General features: G+C 37.2%; 1 protein-coding gene across 3 annotated transcripts in view; it reads left to right on the top strand.

The window, feature by feature from the left end:
- The window catches only part of EFR3A (EFR3 homolog A), a 73,121-nt gene that overhangs the window by 25,101 nt on the left and 28,015 nt on the right, over positions 1 to 20,005 (top strand). For 2 of the 3 annotated variants that reach the window (XM_031044413.2, XM_031044414.2), the window contains 3 exons: positions 8,651 to 8,772; positions 12,388 to 12,537; positions 17,000 to 17,137. In XM_031044413.2, coding sequence (XP_030900273.1) covers positions 8,651 to 8,772; positions 12,388 to 12,537; positions 17,000 to 17,137 — 410 coding nt within the window. The remainder of the gene's footprint in view (positions 1 to 8,650; positions 8,773 to 12,387; positions 12,538 to 16,999; positions 17,138 to 20,005) is intronic. The other variant, XM_031044415.2, reaches the window with a different exon arrangement.

Raw genomic sequence — 20,005 nt, 5'->3', positions numbered from 1 at the left:
CAAGTATTTGCCACTTACCATGAACTGAGAAGCTTCTATATGTGTAAGGGTATACCATTTGGCCCAAACACAGATCAGACACCAGCTGGAAGCAGAAACTCTGTTTCCTTCCAGTCTATAAAATGTCTTTTGATGTCTGGGCTCATCCCCTGCAGAAATAATTTTGTCTGAAAGGAACATGAAAACTGGTTTGAGAGTTTATATTTTGAATCTTTAAACAGACCTCCTGGACACATTGTGTATGTAAGAAAGTGGTGGGTTGTATTTTTTAAACTCCAGCAATGAGAGCAAAGGTGTGGGAAGGAGGACATAACATCCTTCTCCACAGTATTGACACTACCCAGAAAGATTCCTATTAACTGAAAAGTAGCCAGGGTAAAAATATTCAGTGTTATGACCTCACCATTTTAGTAGCTTAAATATTTCAGGATTTAGATCCAGGCTTAAGGGGCATAACTGAAAGTGTCAAAAATGAAGATTTGGAGATTTGGTTTTCCAAATAGAGTGATGGGTGCAATCAGTATCCTAGTTCTGTCACACTGCTGCATTTCCCAGGTGGTGCAATACAAATTTCTTAAGTTCCAGGATTGTGATGTGGACTATTTTAACTTGGAGTGAATGCTTTTACATTGTTACTTTTTCCTAAATCAGGTGTTGGGATTCTGTGAGGAGGGTGAATCTATATGGCTCTTCAAAGTATCAAAAAGCCAATTTCAGCCCAATTGTGCTAATTTCCCTAATAGATGAAAAGATGGGTTCTATTTGTGTTGACTGAAGAGGAGCGAAGTGTCTTGGCACTGACAGCTTGTATGTTACCAAGGACAATGACATACTGTGCTCTTTAAATAAATTCTGTTAGACATAAAGTTTCCCATCACATTTAGCCTCTTATTTTTTCTTCTCTTCCTGAAGGAAATAAACAACAAGGAGTAGAGATAGAGGGACTGAATAAAATTTCATATGCTTTAGTTATTCTTGTGTACCACTTTGGAGTGGAAATAGGTATTGAATCGAAGAATGTATTGTGTAGAAACTAAAAGTTTTTAAGCTGATAAATGTCAGACAACCTTTGGAAAAGTTTCCAAAATACTCTTAGGTTAAACTCAATTTCAGATCAATCCAAATTTATAGTCTCCTTACACTTAAGAATTTTTGGTGTAAGATTGTGGCTATAAGATGATCTTCATTTTCCATCCCAATGATGGCTTTCAGAGCTTCACTGGAAACCTCTCATCACTTCAGAAAGGTAGTGATGTTTTTCAAGTAAGATTCAACTGTAATACTCAAGTTGTAGGTCTTTTTTAGCCTCACAAACAGATTTTGCTTCAACTGTGCGGACTCGTACAATTGCTCAGAAATCAGGGTTTCAGATGAAACAAGTCTGTGTACTGAATGATCCAGGCAGTTTAAAGTCTTGGAAAGATCTGGAAGCTACCACTGTGTTACAGGGTTGGGTTTTTTTCCCCTGACTTCCAAATATCTGGTTTTGGATGCAGATCTTATTCAGCTTGGTACTTGACATCATACAAAAAACCCTGTAAGTTTCATTCAGCTGTTTGTCTTCTTAAAGTCTCTTTTGAGGTTAAATTTCGGAACTTAAGTTGATTCACTTTTAAAGAACAAACTTGAAGATTTCTGGTTTAGATAAATTATTTGCTTTTCATTTATGTGCTTTTATTCCTGATCTTCAGGTTCCATATAATTAATTTCCATTACCTTTTTCTATATTGTATTTGTAAGTTAAGTTTATTTCCTGTAGCAGCAATGATTTTGTTTTTTAAATAAAAATTGTAAATCTACTTTATATGGGCAGATACTTTGAAATTCATTAGTGGATATAGAGTCATAGTATAGTTAGGGTTGGAAAGGACCTTAAGGTCATCTAATTCCAACCCCCCTGCTATGGGCAGGGACACCTCACCCTAGACCATGTTGCCCAAGGCTCAGTCCAGCCTGGCCTTGAACACTGCCAGGAAAGGAGCATTTACCACTTCCTTGGGCAACCTGTTATATGTTGAACAGTGCTACTTTTTTTTACGTAGACCAGATTTCGAATTGGCAGTGTCTATGAAGTTCAGAATGGCTTTTTCTATCTTGGAAGATATTTTTATTAACCATGTGCTAGGAAAGCATATGCTGGTGAGGAAACTGAAAAAATGTGGTGGGGTAAGTGAGATTTCCTTGGCTTAAGTACTGCAGAATCTGAAGTCTGATGGCAGTAAGTTACATAGGAACTTATGGCAATGCTAAATTTCTCTCTCTGTTTTGCAGAATTTCAGTAACTGATTATTATGGAAAACGTGTCTCTCATGAACAAATAGTTGTGTTGCTTAGATCTATAGTGGTTATATTACTAGGATAGAATGGATTAATTATGCTTGTTCTTCCTGTCCAGGGGTGAAAAGCTTTAAAATCCTTGGACTTGTGGTCAAAATTTTTGTGACAAGACAGAATTTTTTTGATATTTTTAATTTTCTGCCAATTTTTTTCAAGAGAGTCCAGAAAATGTTTTTAATGAGCAGCTGGTCAGTAACGGTAGGGTGTATGATTTAGTAAAACTTTCATCTTAAACTGTGTTGGGAAAATTCGGTTGAATACAAACCATTTTAAGCTAATTTGGAATGCTGATGGGGTGAATTCTTCTTTGTATTTAGATAGTAAAGTATTGTTTTTTGCTTTTTTTTTTTTTTTCATCTGAAAAATAGCAGTTATATGTAGAACCCAGTATTACCACACTTTAAATTTACCATAAATGATTAGTTGTTTGGGTGCTTTTTTTAAGAAGGACACTTTCTTCTCAGGAGCAGTGAAATAATGATACCAACAGTGATAGTGTTTGGCTTTCTGTGCATGAGGAGGTGACTGGTTTTGCTGATTGTTATAATTTCTTATTTAAAAGAAGATGAGCAGTATCCCAAGCAGGAAAATGAGCAGTGCCTGATATAACAAGATTTCTGTATTTGTTAGTATTGGCTTATAAAAGCATTTGGTTTTGGCAAAAATGAAATACATTTATATGTAAAAATAGTAGAAAATGTCAAGACTGTGAAATTAAGGAATGTCAGGATAAATATTCCTAGTAGATTACTTATTTCTTGGTCTTGTTTGTCTGCAGTATAGTAATCTAGAAGTGTGTGATGGAAACTTACTGTTGTTACAAGATGTTTCGTTCATTCCATGACCAGTGTAGAATTCATAAGATCGCAGAATGTTTTGGGTTTAAAGGGATCTTAAACATCATGTAATTCCAACCCCTTGCCGTGGGCAAGGACACCTTCCACTAGACTGGGTTGCTGAAAGTCCTGTCTATTCAAGGACCCCTTTAGATAACAGCAGCTACTATGAGGTCTCTCTGGAACATTCTGTTCTCCAGGCTGTACAACCCCAATTTGCAACCTGTGCTGATTTAATATACAGTGGTACTATTTAATCTCTAGGATCCCTGCTTTATCCTTTTTTAAAGGAGTTGAAGATACAAAGTGACAGAAGCATACAAAGCGCTCTTTCTCTTCCTTTAGGTTATTAAATTATCTTCTAAATTCTAAGTCTGCATCTACTAGAATTTAAGTGATGCTAAATAAGTCACTTCATGCAGCAATGTTAGGGTCAGTCACAGTTATGTATTGCTTTCCCCACCTCATGATCTCTGGTCTTGCAGTTTCATAGCCCCACTTACTACGTGTCTTGTGAGCCAAGACACCATCAGTGTTCAGGATAATTTTCATCCAAGTGGCATGCAGTAAAACTAGAAAGTGAAACTGTTCATCCCATACTGATAAAACTCAAAATGAGCAGTGTCAGCTGGCTTTTTTATTGCTGACAACCTTATCTTCTGATTATTTGTGATCATTTTAATACTGTATTTGTGAAGTTAATATATGAATATGGTGTTTCCTGTTTAGAAAAGTGGAAGTGTTTGTCTTGTATTTTTTGGTGAAGCACATGCATGTATTCACACACTTATTAATGCTGTCCTGGGAAGTTTAGAAGAGTCTTCTGCTTATAGGATATCATATTTCTGTATGTGATAGCTTTCTACTAATGAAATACAGTAGTTTTATCTACTAGCTCAGTATCAACGCTCCCTTTCCCCCATCTGAAACCTGTGAAAAATGCAGTCTGTGGAAGACAGACTGGGAGCTCAAATATAACAAAAAAAATACTGCTCATATCCAGCCTACTGTTTTTTTTTCAGGGAGATACTTTAAATGCCATAACTGTAACTCAAATATGGTGCATGCTGATAGTCTGTTCTTGAATTGCCACAAAACCCTGACCTTCTTTAAAGATATCCAGGCTCCATTAAAAGTCATGATTTTTCTTCTTCTATACTTGCTACATAAGAGTGATAATGCAGTAGAAATACATATAAAAAATTATGTCCTTAGAAATTTAATTTAAGAACTTGCATGATTTACTTAGAGGACTCACACAATCTCTGTCTCCCTGGTAATACAATCCAACTTTCTTGAGTCAGTCTGGAACATCTTCTGAATGGATAATATGTTTCTTCTTTATTTCAAGGTAGATCTATATGGTTTCATACTGATCAACTTTTATTAGTTTCAAAATTAGTAGAAATAAGATATTACCAGTGTCAGTTCCATTTTGTACATTCGGTATTGTACAAATATAGAAGATACTTGTACTGGTAAAACTGCCATAAATTATCAGTGGGTGATTGCCAGCATTTACTATGACTGAATGACATGTTTACATCTCTAAAAGCTTTCTAAGTATATCCTAGGCAAGTGCTTGGACTTTCGTAAGAGTTTTGTCCTTTTTTAGGTTGAATGATTTTTATATTTGAAGTATAGTTGAAAATATCTGAGGTGCTTAGGAGTAAAATATTTACTGAACAGCGATAGCAGTTTAGGAGCACCACTGCTAAGCAAAGTGAAATTGTAGGCTAAAGTGTACTGAAACAACTACAGATTTCTATAATGGAACGGAATTGTTTACTGTGTTGAATTGACAGTGTAGCTCGAAACTGTTGTTACAATTAAGCTTGCCTGTGGCCTAGATGTTCAGTCATCTAAATGCTGATCCTGGAGTATGCTTCAGCAATGCTTCATGTTCAGTGGGTGAAATTGTTTTGTTATATACATGGGGAAATAAAAGAAGTTTTGCCCTTTCTGGACATTTTAATGTGTGTGCCATTTTGAGGGGCATAACTTCTGGGTTCTTGCTTCCCTGCTACAAGTCTACATCATGATACAGGGGAAATGTCTAGAGGGAGAGAGTCCCTGCCACTTTATTTGTCTAAATTTGTCATTTATCCTTACAAAGCAATTTCTTGATACGAGTCTTTCTTCTAGCAAAACAGCTATTAGAATTGGATTAAATTTTCATGTTGGAAGATCCTGTCAATCAAATAATTTTGTGTTTTAGAAAATATTAATATGCTAATATTAAATGCTGGAGGAAGTCACAGAATCACAGAATTAATATTCTTACAGCCACTCCTACAGTGTTCTGTTTCTTTAAACCATTTTCTTCTTTTACATACTTTTATGGAAGTTTGCTGGGTGACTGTTGTAGACTTGAACACTTGAATATCTGGAAAATATTAAGATCATATTGAACTTGTTTTTTTCTTTACCTTTGAATGTAGTGCTTTATGAAATTGTAGAGCCTAATTAGGTTCCTCTCTTCAAAAACCTTTAGAAAATCTACTTCTGTTTTGTAATTGACAATTCTGTGAAACAAACCAGAGAGATTCTATGTAAGACATCTTGAGAAATCAGTGATCATTTTTGTAACTCGCTGTATTGAAAATCACATATAGTTTCTGTTTGTGTGCTGATTGTCTTTCAGACTGTGGCAGTAGCCTGTACAGAGTTGGGGTTTGAGTGTCTGTCACCACTTGACTGTACAGGATAATCTCTACAGAAGGATATGTAAAATGGATTAGTATAACACAATTTTGCTCCTTTTCTCAGTGATGGCTGAGAGTATAGTTTTACGAACTGTATCATTTTCAGCTGTGCTTGGAGCTTTCAGTGAGTGAACTGTTAATGCTGTTGAAAGGGAAATGTGTTCTACATAAAACAGAAAAAAGACTAAAAAAAGGAAAAAAATGGGGTATTTTTTTTTCTGAAATACACAGCTTTCACTTTCAGCTTGAAAACTACCCACAGATCAGATCGTGCTGAAGTGATTTGGACTGTCTAGTTGAATGTGGGTAACGTGCTGATAAAAGCAGGTTCTACATCTTCAGAAGTGCACAAGAAATGCCTTAGCCTGTGCTTCGCAGCCGGTAGGAAGAATACCGGGTGGGGAAAAGCTGAGGAATCTAAATGGGACACCTCTCTGCTTCAGGGCAGAACCAGCACTGTTCAACCTTTCTTTCTCTTTTTAATTCCTTCTGTAGTTCTTAAAACTGTCAGTGATGGAGAATCCAAAAGGGCTTTTGGCAGCCTGCTTCTTTTAGAAAGGAGAGGTTTTTAATGTCTGACTTAGGTAGCCCACACTTCAGTGTCATAGAATCGTAGAATCATAGAACAGTTAGGGTTGGAAAGGACCTCAAGATCATCCAGTTCCACCCCCCTGCCATGGGCAGGGACACCTCACACTAAACTATATCCCCCAAGGCTTCATCAAACCTGGCCTTGAACACTGCCAGGGATGGAGCATTCACAACCTCCCTGGGCAACCCATTCCAGTACCTCACCACCCTAACAGTAAAGAATTTCTTCCTTATATCCTGTCTAAACCTCTGCTGTTTAAGTTTCAACCCATTACCCCTTGTCCTATCACTACAGTCCCTAATGAATAGTCCCTCCCCAGCATCCCTGTAGGCCCCCTTCAAATACTGGAAGGCTACTCTGAGGTCTCCACGCAGCCTTCTCTTCTCCAGGTGTCAGCTTATCATTGCTTTTTCTATCTCTATTGGACAAAGAAAAAATTTATTTCTTTTCTTTTTAAAGCTGTCTTCTGGATTTTGTAAGACTAATACCTTTTAGGCAACTCTGGACTAGATAATTTAATGTCTTTTTGTCTGTTTTAAAAGGTGTTTATCTAAAGCTTTGTTCATCCCTTGAATAAGTGAAGGACTGCATCAGTTAATCACTGTATTCAGCTGTGATGCTCCAGCTGGATGCAGTACTTCATCTAAGGGCTTAGTGCAAATTAGGTGGCAAAAAATTTCTTCATAGGTGTCATGGATACAGATGTATCACAATATATTGTTTTCTTTTTCATGCCATTATAACGGCATTGACTTCTGTGAATGTGCAGCTTATTATAACCCTAAATTTCTTTTCTGCATTCAGCTGTGTCTGGCTTATATTTGTGCAGCTGTCTTAAAATGGCATTTTGCATTTGCCATTCCTAAATTGCTTTCTTGATTTTTGAGGTCCTATTTCCAGTTTGTCAAGAACCAGGCATCAACTGTGCCTGCAGCTCTGGCCAGCTTAGTGTTCTTTGCACATTTGATGAGCCCACTCTGTCGTCTGGGTTTCTAGTGCAACTCAGATACTGCTGTGTTCAGACAGGCCCCCTCAGAAGTTCACTCAATACATTTTTGTAGTTTGATGTCACAAGTATTACTCTATTTTTTCCAAACTGTTTTGCATCTGCTTTATGGGAGTGCTCTTTTGACACTGTTTTTCTACCTTCCCTTCTAGGATTTTGTGTATTTTTTGTTACAGCATCACTGAAGTTATCATATGACAGATGCTGCTTCATCTGGATTTACATCTGTTTCCCTGTCATAGGGATAATTTGGAGTGGGTTGATACAATTTGTTCTTGACAAATCCATGTTGACTGTTACTTACCCCTTCATTACTTTGTAGATGTTTGCAAATTGGATTTTTCTTTTAAATGTCTTTCTGTGAATGGAATTAAAGTTGACCGGGTTCTAATTCCCTGGCTTCACCGTTTTCCCTTTTGTAAAGATAGACAGAATTGACAGAATGCCTCCAAGTTTATTCGCTTGCATTTTGATAAGACAGAATGTTGCTAGTTAACCTGCTAGTGACAGTGTACTCTTTGATTGCTTGGGCTGCTGTCTACAACTACCTGAAAGGAGGTTGTAGCAAGGTGGGGTTGCTCTCTTTTCACAGGTAACAAGCAATAGGAACAGGAGGAAATGTCCTCAAGTTGCACTAGGAGAGGTTTAGGTTGGATATTAGGAAATGTTTGTTTTTTTTTTTCCCTGACAAGGTTTTCAAGCATTGGAACAGGCTGCCCAGGACAGTGGTGCAGTCACCATCCCTGGAGGTATTTAAAAGATGCGTAGATGTGGCACCTGGGGACATGTTTTAATGGTGGACTTGGGAGTGATGGGTTAAAGGGTTGGACTTGATGATCCTAAGTGTCTTTTCCAACCTAAATGATTCTGTGATTCAGTGCATTGATGACATTCACTACTGAGGTGTTAGATGTTTCTATATTGCATAGCATGTTGTATTTAATGAGGTGGCACCCACTCCTAACGATCTAAATGAAGTTCCAGTGGAAAGCTTTAAAATGAAAACTCTCCAATTTAACTTTTTCTTCTCTGCAGTGAAATATGTAAGTATTGGCAGATCTGGGTTCTTTCCTCATGCAATGTTCTATGTTACTTCTTAAATGAAGCTTAGTATGCATTATACTTTTGGGGGAATTCAGTATTGAAAGCTTTTTTTAATGTATTTTTTTTCCAGTTTGTCAAATTTGCCAACATTGAGGAAGACACACCTTCATATCACAGACGCTATGACTTCTTTGTGTCTCGATTCAGTGCCATGTGTCATTCATGTGACCATGATCCAGAAACACAAACCGAGTAAGTGCCATTCTGTATGTGTTAAGGAAAACTGTCTTAACATGTTAATATAGTTTGTAATACAGCTTTTCTTGTGATACTTAGTGGATTATTTCATTCCATAGGGAAGAAAATAAAAGCCTGACATTTTAAATAGCAAATTTAAATATTGCAAATCTGAGGTGGCTGAACCTCCTGGAATATTTAAGTGGAATTTTACCTGAATAATTTCTCTCCAGAAAGGCTCTACTTACTATTGTAAATGCGTGCAAGTTGCATAACTCCTTTGAGAAATTAATGGGGCTACTCATACGAATAGCAAAAGCATGTTTTGAGTCTGCTTTTTGAGAATTACTCATTAAAACTGAATTCTCATAGATGTCTGCAGTATGAGACTGTCTGAAGCTGAAACGCCTTCATGCGTTAGTATTACAAATTTGGGCATTCTTATGTAAGCTCTGCGATTGGTTTTACTTCAGCTCCCCCTAGCAGATGTGTTTATTGTTCAGCTGTATTTGACTCCTGAGTATCTCAGAAAACTTAAGGCATTTCAGATTATATTATTTGCATCTCCATTTTACTTATTTTTTCTATTTCCATGTGCTAAGTTATTTAGCCAACTGTGAAAAATCCATGTGCTTTATGTTTGTTTAACCCTTTGGGTGTGCTGTTTTGATGTTCACTGCAACACATAAGGATTTGTCCAAAAGTCTGCAGTTTCAAAAAGAATTAATACTTTGTACACTGCTTAGGAGGGAAGAAAAAAACAAACCAAGAAACACAAGCCAAAAAATTAGTTTCTCATTTGCTGTAATTTGCTGCCCTATTGTGGTGTGTAGGGTTTTGCTGTAAGCTGTATCTCTAAAATGGTTATGATTAAGTCTGCTTCTCCTGTACTTTTATCCCTGCCCCCATCCCTTTGCCCTTTAGGAGGATTATTCCAGTGAATGGTTTTACAGGCTGACCATGTGAATTGTATGGGGAAGACCTGAATTGTATTGAGGGACAAAGTGCAAAGGGGATGGAAACTTCTTAAGCAGATAGCACTAGCTAAGTCAGTTTGTCTACTACAGCTACCTCAAACTTAGGCTTCTGTCAGGTACAGACTATTTACCTAAAGTTGAGGATTGCAAACAGTATTCATAAATGTTTTAATGAGCTTTGGGGGATTTTGCCTTTTTAAGCTTAGTGAAATTAAAACATAAATGTTAAACTGCTTACTTACCATGAAACATTTCATAGAGGATAGGATATTAAACTCAGGATTTTTAGTGTTACTTTCACCTTCATTGCCCCTGGCAAATGAGAGGTAATATAAGTAATGAGCTGTGACATGGAATGAATGAAGAGACTGATACTTCCCTCATTGGTCTATCAGGTATGATTTTCTACTCATAAGGTTATCCCACAATTAAAACACCTCAAAATTGTGATTGCTGTTAGGAGTAAGAGAACTGTGCTAATCTTTTGCTCTTCAGAGTGTCACCCTGCACCTTATCTGTGCTGCAGTTTGCAGTGTTGTTGTACCCTTAGACAAGGAGGAATTTCATCCTAGTGACAAAAGTCTGTACATGACCTTGATTTAAATGTAATCTCTTCTTTAATACCTATCTAAGCATCCTATAGAGCCATGCGATGAAATTTGATGCTGCACCTTGCTCAGTAAGTCAACCCTCATTTTTCAACCCTCCTGTACACTAGTAAGAACATGAAATCACTTCTAGTGGTACTCTAGTACATGAGTCTGGCCTTTATTTCCCCTTTGAAACAATTTTTTACTCAGGTTAACCAAATGTATGATAATATTACTTTTCTACTACTTCATTCTAGACAGTTTAAATGTATCTCTTCAAAAGAGATCTTTATGAACTGCAGTCATTGGAGTTGGTGCACTAATTGCTGAAGGTTCTGAGGCAATTCAACAAAAGAACTGAGCTGTGGCAGATTACTGCTTTAAATGTAGATACCACAAGTAATTTATTTTCTTGATGGGGACTGGGGAGTAATTCAGTCCTAAACCAGACATAGAATCATAGAATGGTTTGGATTGGAAAGGACCTTAAGATCATCTAGTTCCAGCTGCCCTGCCACGGGCAGGGATGCCTCACGCTAGACCATGTTGCCCAAGGTTTGATATTTGAAGTTGCTGTCCACCTGCATAGCTTGAGATTCCACTGAACTGTCTGGCTTGGGTGGGAGCTTCAACATCATCTACACACATAGGTAATGTAGGCTCTGAGACTGAAACAGACCCTGACCTATAAAGTGAGCCTTCCCTTTCAGGAGTGGAGATCAGTCCTAGTATTTAATGAATCTAAACCTGCAGTGTCAACAAAGCTTGGTTACCTTGAGAACTCATAATTAAAAGGCAAAAAAACCCCAAGTTTCAAGTGATGGAATTTTGGAAGCTGTTAAATGTCACTCTTAGATCCTCAATATTGAAAATTTAATACTGGATCCTGCACTGTAGTTGCAGTGCAGCAGTAGCAAGAGCTTTTCTAGCTGTGCATCCCTTTTCTTCCCTGTTTTGTGTGTAACCCTGGGAAAATTGTGGTATCAGATGCACACTGAATGTATGTGGTTTGTGTCAGAAAAAGCTGAAAAACGGGAAGATTGAAATCTAAAGAAAAATATTAGAGTTTAGTGAGCTCTATTCATCTAGTAAATATCTTCATTCAGCAAATTTGTCTGAGCAAAGGCGAGTTGCGTTTTGTGCATTCTGAAGTTAAGATCTAAAAAAGGAAGGATGGATTTTTAAGAGAAGTAACTTTAAATTTTAGCAAATGTTGTGCTTATTTCACTTGATGGCTCTACCACCCTTTCTTCTACTTGTTTTCAGTAAGTAAAATCCTATTCCTACCATTTATTATAATGGCTGATTTGTTACTACCACTTCAACAAAACATTTTGCCATTCATTTAATTGCTCAGATTCTCCTGCGATGTATTTTTAACAAAATAACAAAACTAGCTAACAGGCTGACTGGCTAAGGCTTTTTCTAAAACTAATATTATTTTTTCTTTGTTTTATTGTTGTTGATCAGATCTCAGTTAATTCCATTCAAATGGGTTTGGGATAAAAGTGGCAGTCCCTCTTGTGCATTGTGCATAATTTGATAGCATTATCCTTTGCTTTCCATCCCGTGAATCTTGCACAAATCTTTAAAACTTGGTTATAATTAATCCACAGCCTTAATTACAACTTCTAAGGATGTGATCATGGTTAGATATTGCTTCAGCTGTGCTGTGGTAACTTCACACCAGTTTTCTTCAGCACTGGAATAGGTTGAGATTGTGCACAATTTCAACTGATGGGTGGTAAATTATGTAGAGCTGGTGGATTTTTACCTATTTGCCTTCTGTTGGAGGTGGTGCACACAGCTTGAGTATTCACTGGTCAGTGTCAGCATTATCCTTATCCTTACAGATCATCTTCTCTTCAGTTGTTTGAGCTTTGAAGGCATTTAAAGGCAATATGGGCAACCTGAAGGAACTGTCCAAATTTCCATGTTGCTGCTTGTGGGAACCCAGTGGAATTCCAGGCTATGTAATTACTGTTGCCAACTAGTAAAACAGCCATACTGGGAGGCGCTGTGTTTCTTCTCCTTCTCACTAATTCCTTTGCTTCCTTCCTTAGGATCCGGATTGCTGGAATCAGGGGCATTCAGGGAGTGGTTCGAAAAACAGTTAATGATGAACTTCGAGCAACTATATGGGAACCTCAGCACATGGACAAGATTGTACCTTCACTGCTGTTTAACATGCAGAAAATAGATGATATTGACAGGTATTTTTATTCCTGGTCACTCATGTGTTTAAGCACTTTTATTGCTAGCACTGGGAAAATTCCCTAAAACCAGTCTCAGCTATGCAAAGAAGCTTAAATGTTTGTTTTGTGTCCAACGAAAGCTGCTTCAAAGCTCGCTTGGTAAGTAGGCTCAGCAGCCTTCTTATACCACCACGCTTTTCAGGCTTTCATATGACACTCAGCTTGCTAAATCTGTCAGGTTTCTCATTTTTAGTTTGTTGGGTTTAGATGGTCTGTTTTCCAATTCTTCAGCCTCATTCTTTTCTCATACTTCTAACTGTCAGTACCTGTCTTTTTCTAAAGCAGATTTTCAGACTACATTACTAAAATCAATAGTTGTTTTTCTGTACATTCTTCAGTTATTTACTGCATAAAACTGAGGGCCACACAGTATGTACAGAAATATCTGCCTAAATTTTACATCTGAAGAGTGATCTGAATAAGAGACAAAGGTTTCTGGAAGTGCTGTTTGAATGAGAGCCTACTTAGGCTTTGCTTGTTCTTACAGGGATTCTACATGCAGGTTGGCCATTTAGCAAAAAAGTAAGCTACTTGCTGATGGAAGAACTGACTGAAATAGGATTTGGATCAACCATATAAAGCAGATCAGTTTGTATGGACTGCATGACCAATTTCTATCATTTGTTGAGCAACGCAGTAGTGGTGGTAGAAAACAAATCTGTCAAAAAGCAACTGTTAAATATCTGAACTGACTGCTTGAAGCTTTCGCTATAATGCATGTTCAATAGAAAAAAAAAACCCTAATGGTTTCCCAAGTGACAAGCAGAGGCCTTTATGATGTGCATATGACAGAAGCTGAAAACAGTATTTATAAATTGTTGATCTCCAGGCCTTAAGGGATGTTACAGAGAATTTCTCATCTTGTGGTATCGTATGTGTGGAGCACAAACAGAGACATCTGGAGGAGTAGGAGTCAGAAGCACATTGTTTTGGCAGATGGAATCGAAGTATTATTTGTGAGAGAGCAGAAATTCCAGAAAATACCCCCATCTTAAGTCCACAGAAAATAACCATTTTTGGTTAAAGCTGATGTACATGTAGTTAAAGCTTAGCTTAAAGATCAGCATAATTTTTACTTGTGGAACCTTACTTAGTAGCTTAATCCTAGATTCTTCTGAGAACCTGTCAGATGAGACACTTTTTGGAGTTCTTAATAGTTAAACACTTCAGAAAGACAGTTGTATTTCTGGGTGTTGTCTGTATATCTGTATGCACATTCTAGGTACGTGACTATCAGAAAAAACTGCAAGTGTATCTTGTTCTAAAAATCAGATTGGGTTTTTTCTTAGTTGTACTTCACCATGATTCTGTGTTACAAAATAATTGTCATGCATATATGTGCAGTATATAGTATATACTACTCGCTTGAACAGGTAGAACCGTTCAAGGGAGTAGTTCCTGCCCATTTAATTGCAAAATGCATTTCATGTTTCACTCCTCTGGACTTGTGGTAGTAAAGAAAGTCTGCATGCAGAGAAATAGTAGTAATTTATTTGTGTTGCAGTTGGATTTGTCAGATCTTTGTTTAAAAAACAGATCTTTGTTTTCTGATCTTCTTTTAAAAACAAGTAAGTGAAACAAAAGTAAGTTGCTCATTTGAATTTGGAAACTTGGAAGGCTGTACAAAGCTTTCCCTTAAAACTATAAAACAGTTTTATACTCATTATCTTTCATCTGATAATGCTGAAGGAACTCTTAGTGAGAAATACTTAGAGGTAGATGCTATAAAAGTTCGAAATAAGAAAGTGATTCCTACAGACAAAGGGGAGATGATTTTGAACATTCTGATGCAGTCTGAAGACTCATGAAGACTAGATTGCAATTTCTCTCTTTAACCTCTTCTAAAATGAGACTCCAGGCAATACTGAGAGGCCACCTTCTGTAGGTTTTCATATACAAATGCTTAACACATAACTTATTTTTACAGCCTTAACTATAATTCTTCCAGACAGACTCACTGTGTGTTCTGCAGCCTGCTCTCTTTTTTCTTTCCATCCACCCACTTTGTACTGATGCTGTGTTCTTGGGAATCTGAGTCAAAACAGCAGTGGGAATAACAGTCCTGTGCTGTTGTTTGTACCTTCTCTGCACCGAGAAGGATGCCTGTCTGTCTGGATTGGTCTAGACAGTACAGGGAGAGAAACACAGGCAGATTGAGGGGCACAGCAGTTGAATGAAGCTGCGGTTCAGTGGTGCTCATGATAGGTTATGTACAAATTGTCATGCCTTTCAAAATTCTAATCATTGTATATTTGTAAAACTGCTTTTCCTTACTTATCTAACAGGGTGCCTGGGGCTTTCCTATTATTAAAATCGGACAAGCCAGCAATGTTATGGTAATTTCTGAAACACTGATGTTACCGTAGGGAACTGGACTTGTATATTGCAACTTTTAGACTGCAGTAGCCTTGAAGTACTAGAAGATCTTCTGCTATCAGAAGATACTACAACTGTGATATTAACATGTTCATTTGACGAGTGGCATTTCAGTATTTCACTCGTTGAAGTGCTCTAAAGCTACGTGTTTTGGATGCTAAGGAGTGTACATTAACTAAAGCTGATGAACGCTTCTAAACATATTTAACGCATAAACTTGCACTGCAGAACTGAAAATATGTTTAAGGTTTTAGTGTACTGACTTGTGCAGACTAAAATAAATCTCTAAACACATTGATACATAATGTTAACATGAACAAATCTTTACTTAAGTTTCTATAATGTGTTTTGTGCAAAAAAATACATGCCATCTGTAGCTAGAGTTCTTCTTAGGGGAGACTTTCTTTCCTCTTCAGTCTTTCACCTCTCAACTGCTCAGTTTAAATGAAATATTATTAACAGTTTAATGGTATGGTGTGTGAAGTGCTTTAATTCAGAAATACTTTTCAAATGCCTTTAATTTGCTGTAGTAATTCAGGTCTCTGTGTACTAAAAAAGAAATTAATTTGGGCAAGGAGGAAACAAAATGACAAAAACCCAACTAAAAACCCACAAACCCCTCCTGCCCCCCCCCCAAAAAAAAGGGAGCCAAAAAAACATTTCCAGGGCCTGCATCAAAAATGAGAAGTGGGAAACTGGAAACTCTTCTGCAAGGGCTCTGCCTTTCACTGTTTACAGCGTGGGTGATGATCTTTGCTATTCCAAGGTGAGACTGTTGCTTTCAAAACTCGGTGATAGAATTTGGGCCTCAGTAGGTTTTAGTTTGTTCAAAATACTTTGGCATTCCTATAGTTTTGCTTCTCTTGTCTGGATTCAATCTTCAGTTCAGTAGTTGTACTTTCTTTCTGTACCACATTGATTTTAAATAGTCAGCCTGATTCCCAGTCACAGAGAGAAAAGAAATAATGGGAAGTGGCAGTATTTGAACCTTACAAAAACTTGGTAGTTGCCATTTGATCATTAGTATAAAAAATAAAAGCCTTGCTTTGCACAGCATGTTTCGTTAAACTCCAAAGTTGAAATTTCCATATGAAATGAAGTTGATATTTAAATGATACTTTTAATTCCTTCTAGCTTAAGAAAAATATTTTACTTTAAGTCATTCATTGGGGTATTTTAGCACCTGAAGAAATAGTAGCTGTGTAATAAATTCTTCCCCCACGCATTCCTTTCTTCCTCGCCCTTCTGTCATGTTATCTTTTTTTCTTGTTTTTTTTATTCGTAGAATCATGGAATGGTTTGAGTTGGAAGTCCATCTACTTCCAACCCCCTGTCATGCACAGGGACATATTCCACTGGAGCAAGTTGCTCCAAGGCCCGTCTTAACTTGACCTTGAATACTGCCAGGGATTGGGCAGCCACAGATTCTCTGGGCAACCTGTGCCAGTGCACAGACACCCTGTACAATCGTCTTCATAATGATGTTGGGCAAAGTTAGAAGGTGACTAACTTCTACAAATCTAGTTAGAGGTAACCGTGTGGGTGATAATGTTCTAATCAGTTCAATCAGACATTTTTCAACTCGTAAGCCATCTGTTCCTGCAGAAGTATTGGAGATTTATTTAACAGTCACCCACACAGTGTGGATTCAGTAGTGGGCAGGTGAATTAGATCATTAGTCTGAACAAAATGACTTGAGATTCTGCCTAACTTTTTACATGGTTTCATAGCCTTCATTGTTAACAATGGATTATAGTTTGTAAAATGCAATGGGTGACAAGTTAAATCAGTGTTAACAGCCATTGGTTTTGCCATATAAATATTTACCAATACAGTGATCATTACTGAGTGGACAGATAATGATTTATAGTCCTGCTATAAGAGAATAAAATTTTATTCCAAACTCTGGTTTGATGCATATTTGAGATACAGGATTTTTTGGATCAAAAGCGTGACTTGTGAGCATTGTAGAACCAAGGGTGGGTACGTAAGAGTGATGAACATTAAGCAGCAGTAAAATCAATGTATTTTTGTCTTACTTTAGCAGAGTAGGCCCTCCATCATCACCTACAGGAGGAGAGAAAGAGGAAAATCCTGCTCTGCTGGCTGAGAACTGCTTCAGGGAGCTACTAGGAAGAGCAACCTATGGAAATATGAATAATGCTGTCAGACCAGTTTTTGCGTAAGTTGAAAATTCATGGAAGGTCTTATCTCGAGACTTGCTTTTTATTTCATCCTCTAATTATGTTGCATTAAATTCCTTCCTGTTTTTCAACCTAAGGGATTCCATTTATGTTTCTTCAAGAAATTGCCCTTCTCTTAATCTCAAGTCTTAGTTGCTTATCAACTTGAAGATAGTTATGAAGAAACATGGCTCCCATTTTACTGATTTTAGAAGTGCAATGTAATGATTTGGAGGGATTTGCCTCAGCTGGCCTTTCTTTTGAATGTGGAACTGTTTATTCTAGATATTGGCATCCCATAGATAACCATTGCAATCAGTGAAGAGACAAGCCACGTAAAATACAAGTAGCACAAGCGAACACTGTGCCTGGATGAATATATAAAGTTGAGATTTCTACTTTCTTGCAGTTTTCTTCCAAGACCTGTTTTGTTATTCTGTGAGGAATATCTTTTAACAGCTCACTTAGTTGTGAATGGCAGACGTGCACAAAGTAGGGACGTTATACTCAGTACTCAGCACTCAGTACAAACTATAGCTGATGTATAACTATCAAGTCCAATGTTTTTCAGTTCTGTGCTACAGTTGCTTCCTTAAAAAAAGTGACGTGAAAAAAGCTACAAAAAAGTCTGCATGCCATCACTTTCTTGCAAAACTGGGAGAACAGCAGTGCTGCATCATGATTGAGGGTAATAAAGACAGTTGAAATCTGGAGTCAGTCTCTTGGTCTGGTTTTGGATTGACTTTAATTCTCCTTGCCTTTGGCAGAAATTCTCCATGGTTAGAAGTGTCTGCATCTGGAAAGTCACAAATTCCTATTTTTTAGTGAAATCTGACAAATTAATCTGGCAAACTATTTAATAAAAGTCAAAAATTTCGTATTAATATTGCATAAAAAAGATTTGTATTTTGTGTCAGCAGTCACAAGCTATTTAGACTTACTTAGCATGAATTTGCAATGGTGAATAGATTAGACAGATCCAGGGGGATACAGTGAATATAAACAACTTCCCAAGTATAACAAGTTACACCCTACTCATCTCACTGTATTTCCATTCTTGTGAGTTATCAGATCAGCAGTGCAAGGGTTTTGAATATCAGAAGACTGGTGTTTAATATTCTTCCAGTAAACATAGTTCATGAGAAGATTATTTCATACATTTCCATATATGCCTCAGTTCTACTTTCTAATCATCAGTATTAGTTTATCATCTTGTACTGTAAGGACTGCTTGCATGTGTGACAAAATGAGCTGAATTCGGACTGTTTGTGGCTCTCACTAGATAAAGTAGTTATTTGCACTGTTGCTTCTGCTATTGCTTTTAATTTCAGAAACACAGTTGTGCACATTTGCTACATATGTGCAGCAGATCTTAGTAGAAGGCAGAGTTCGGCATTTGTTAATCCAGCAATAAAATGTTTTTCAATCTCACATAGATATTTTTTGTTAAAGGAAATGTAATTGGAAAAAAAAACAACCAAACAACCCAGGCAAGATGTGCCTTGATTTTTAACTAAACTAAATGCAGCATGCTCAAAATAGCATTAACTGTCTTTTACACAGGCAAAACTGTGTTGCATACACTGCCTGCATTCTGATGAGTAAAATATATCACCTACAGTAACCTAATACTCCTTTTCTTAGGAGGAAAATTCCCATATACAAAGTATGCTGCCAGTTGATCTACTTCTCAAAACGTTAACTTGGGCTGTCATCTTTCCCCTTTCGTCGCCCCATCAGTTTTTGTACCTGATGCAGCTAATTATTTGCCTATCTGGAAAAGGAAAACTGTATGTCTTGTTTTGAGAAGAAAAAAACAAACTTGATATAAGACGTATAATTTGACCAAAAATCCTTACCATAGCCTGCCTGAATGAATCCTTGGGGCAGATAAAGAGGTAACAGAGAAAGCATGCTACCCTGAAAGATGAAAGAGATTCAGCTGCAATCAGGAGAAGCCAGTGGAGAGTATGATTTTGTGTTTGGTGAGACAAAAATAAAATAGGTTAGCTAAAATAAACTGTCATGCACAAGTGATGGGCTGTACTGGAATGTTATTAGGGAGAAAGAAGATATGAATAAATATATGATGAACCACTAAGCCTTGAAGGATTTAAAGAGGTAATTTTGTTTGTCTTTCTATCCCAAAGCAGGATTAAATGTACCTGTGTGTTAGGCATGTGCACAAAAAAGGCAGCTATCTCCACCAGGTAGTCCAGTTTAATGTTTAGTAATGCAGATATGCTGTTACCTTGGCAGACAGATACCTTTAATATTCCTGAAAATATTTCCTATAGGGATTCCTATTTAAACCTATGTAATGTGTCAAAATGGCTGTATTTCTTTTAAGCTCTGCGATGGACTGCAGCACAATTTAGGGCACAGTGGAGAGTGGCTTTATGCCAGCTGGTTTAATCAACCTTGAAGGAGACCTGTGTGCTCAACTAGGTCACTAGGCTGGTAGCAGCTGGCCAGTGAGGTAATTGAGACCTTCAGATTCTAAACAAAGTAAGTTAAAGCATCCAGTCAGTCCTCCTGCATTCAGGGTAGTGGCTGCTTTCACCTGTATGCTCTCAAATTTGTTATTTGGAGCATCTTTATATGTTTGCTCTGCTCTCTGAGAAAGGGCAGACTAGTAGTGATTCTGTACCTGAGATTGCTATTTAGAAAGATTCAGTTTCTGTAAGGAAGCTTTTGGTTGGTTTTGTTTGGTTTCTTTATTTTTTTGTTTGTTGGTGTGTTTGTTTTTTGTTTTTTTGAGGGGGGTTTAACCTAAATCATACCAATTAAAAGGCATCCAAAATAACTTTTTTCAGACTCCAAGATTTAAATATTTATTGATTTTTGTCATGCTTTTCTAGTTACTT

Source organism: Melopsittacus undulatus, chromosome 1, assembly GCF_012275295.1.
Source record: "Melopsittacus undulatus isolate bMelUnd1 chromosome 1, bMelUnd1.mat.Z, whole genome shotgun sequence".
In the NCBI taxonomy this organism is placed as follows: Eukaryota; Metazoa; Chordata; class Aves; order Psittaciformes; family Psittaculidae; genus Melopsittacus; species Melopsittacus undulatus.
The sequence above is the reverse complement of the archived record's forward strand: the minus strand, read 5'-3'. Positions and strand labels throughout refer to the sequence as shown.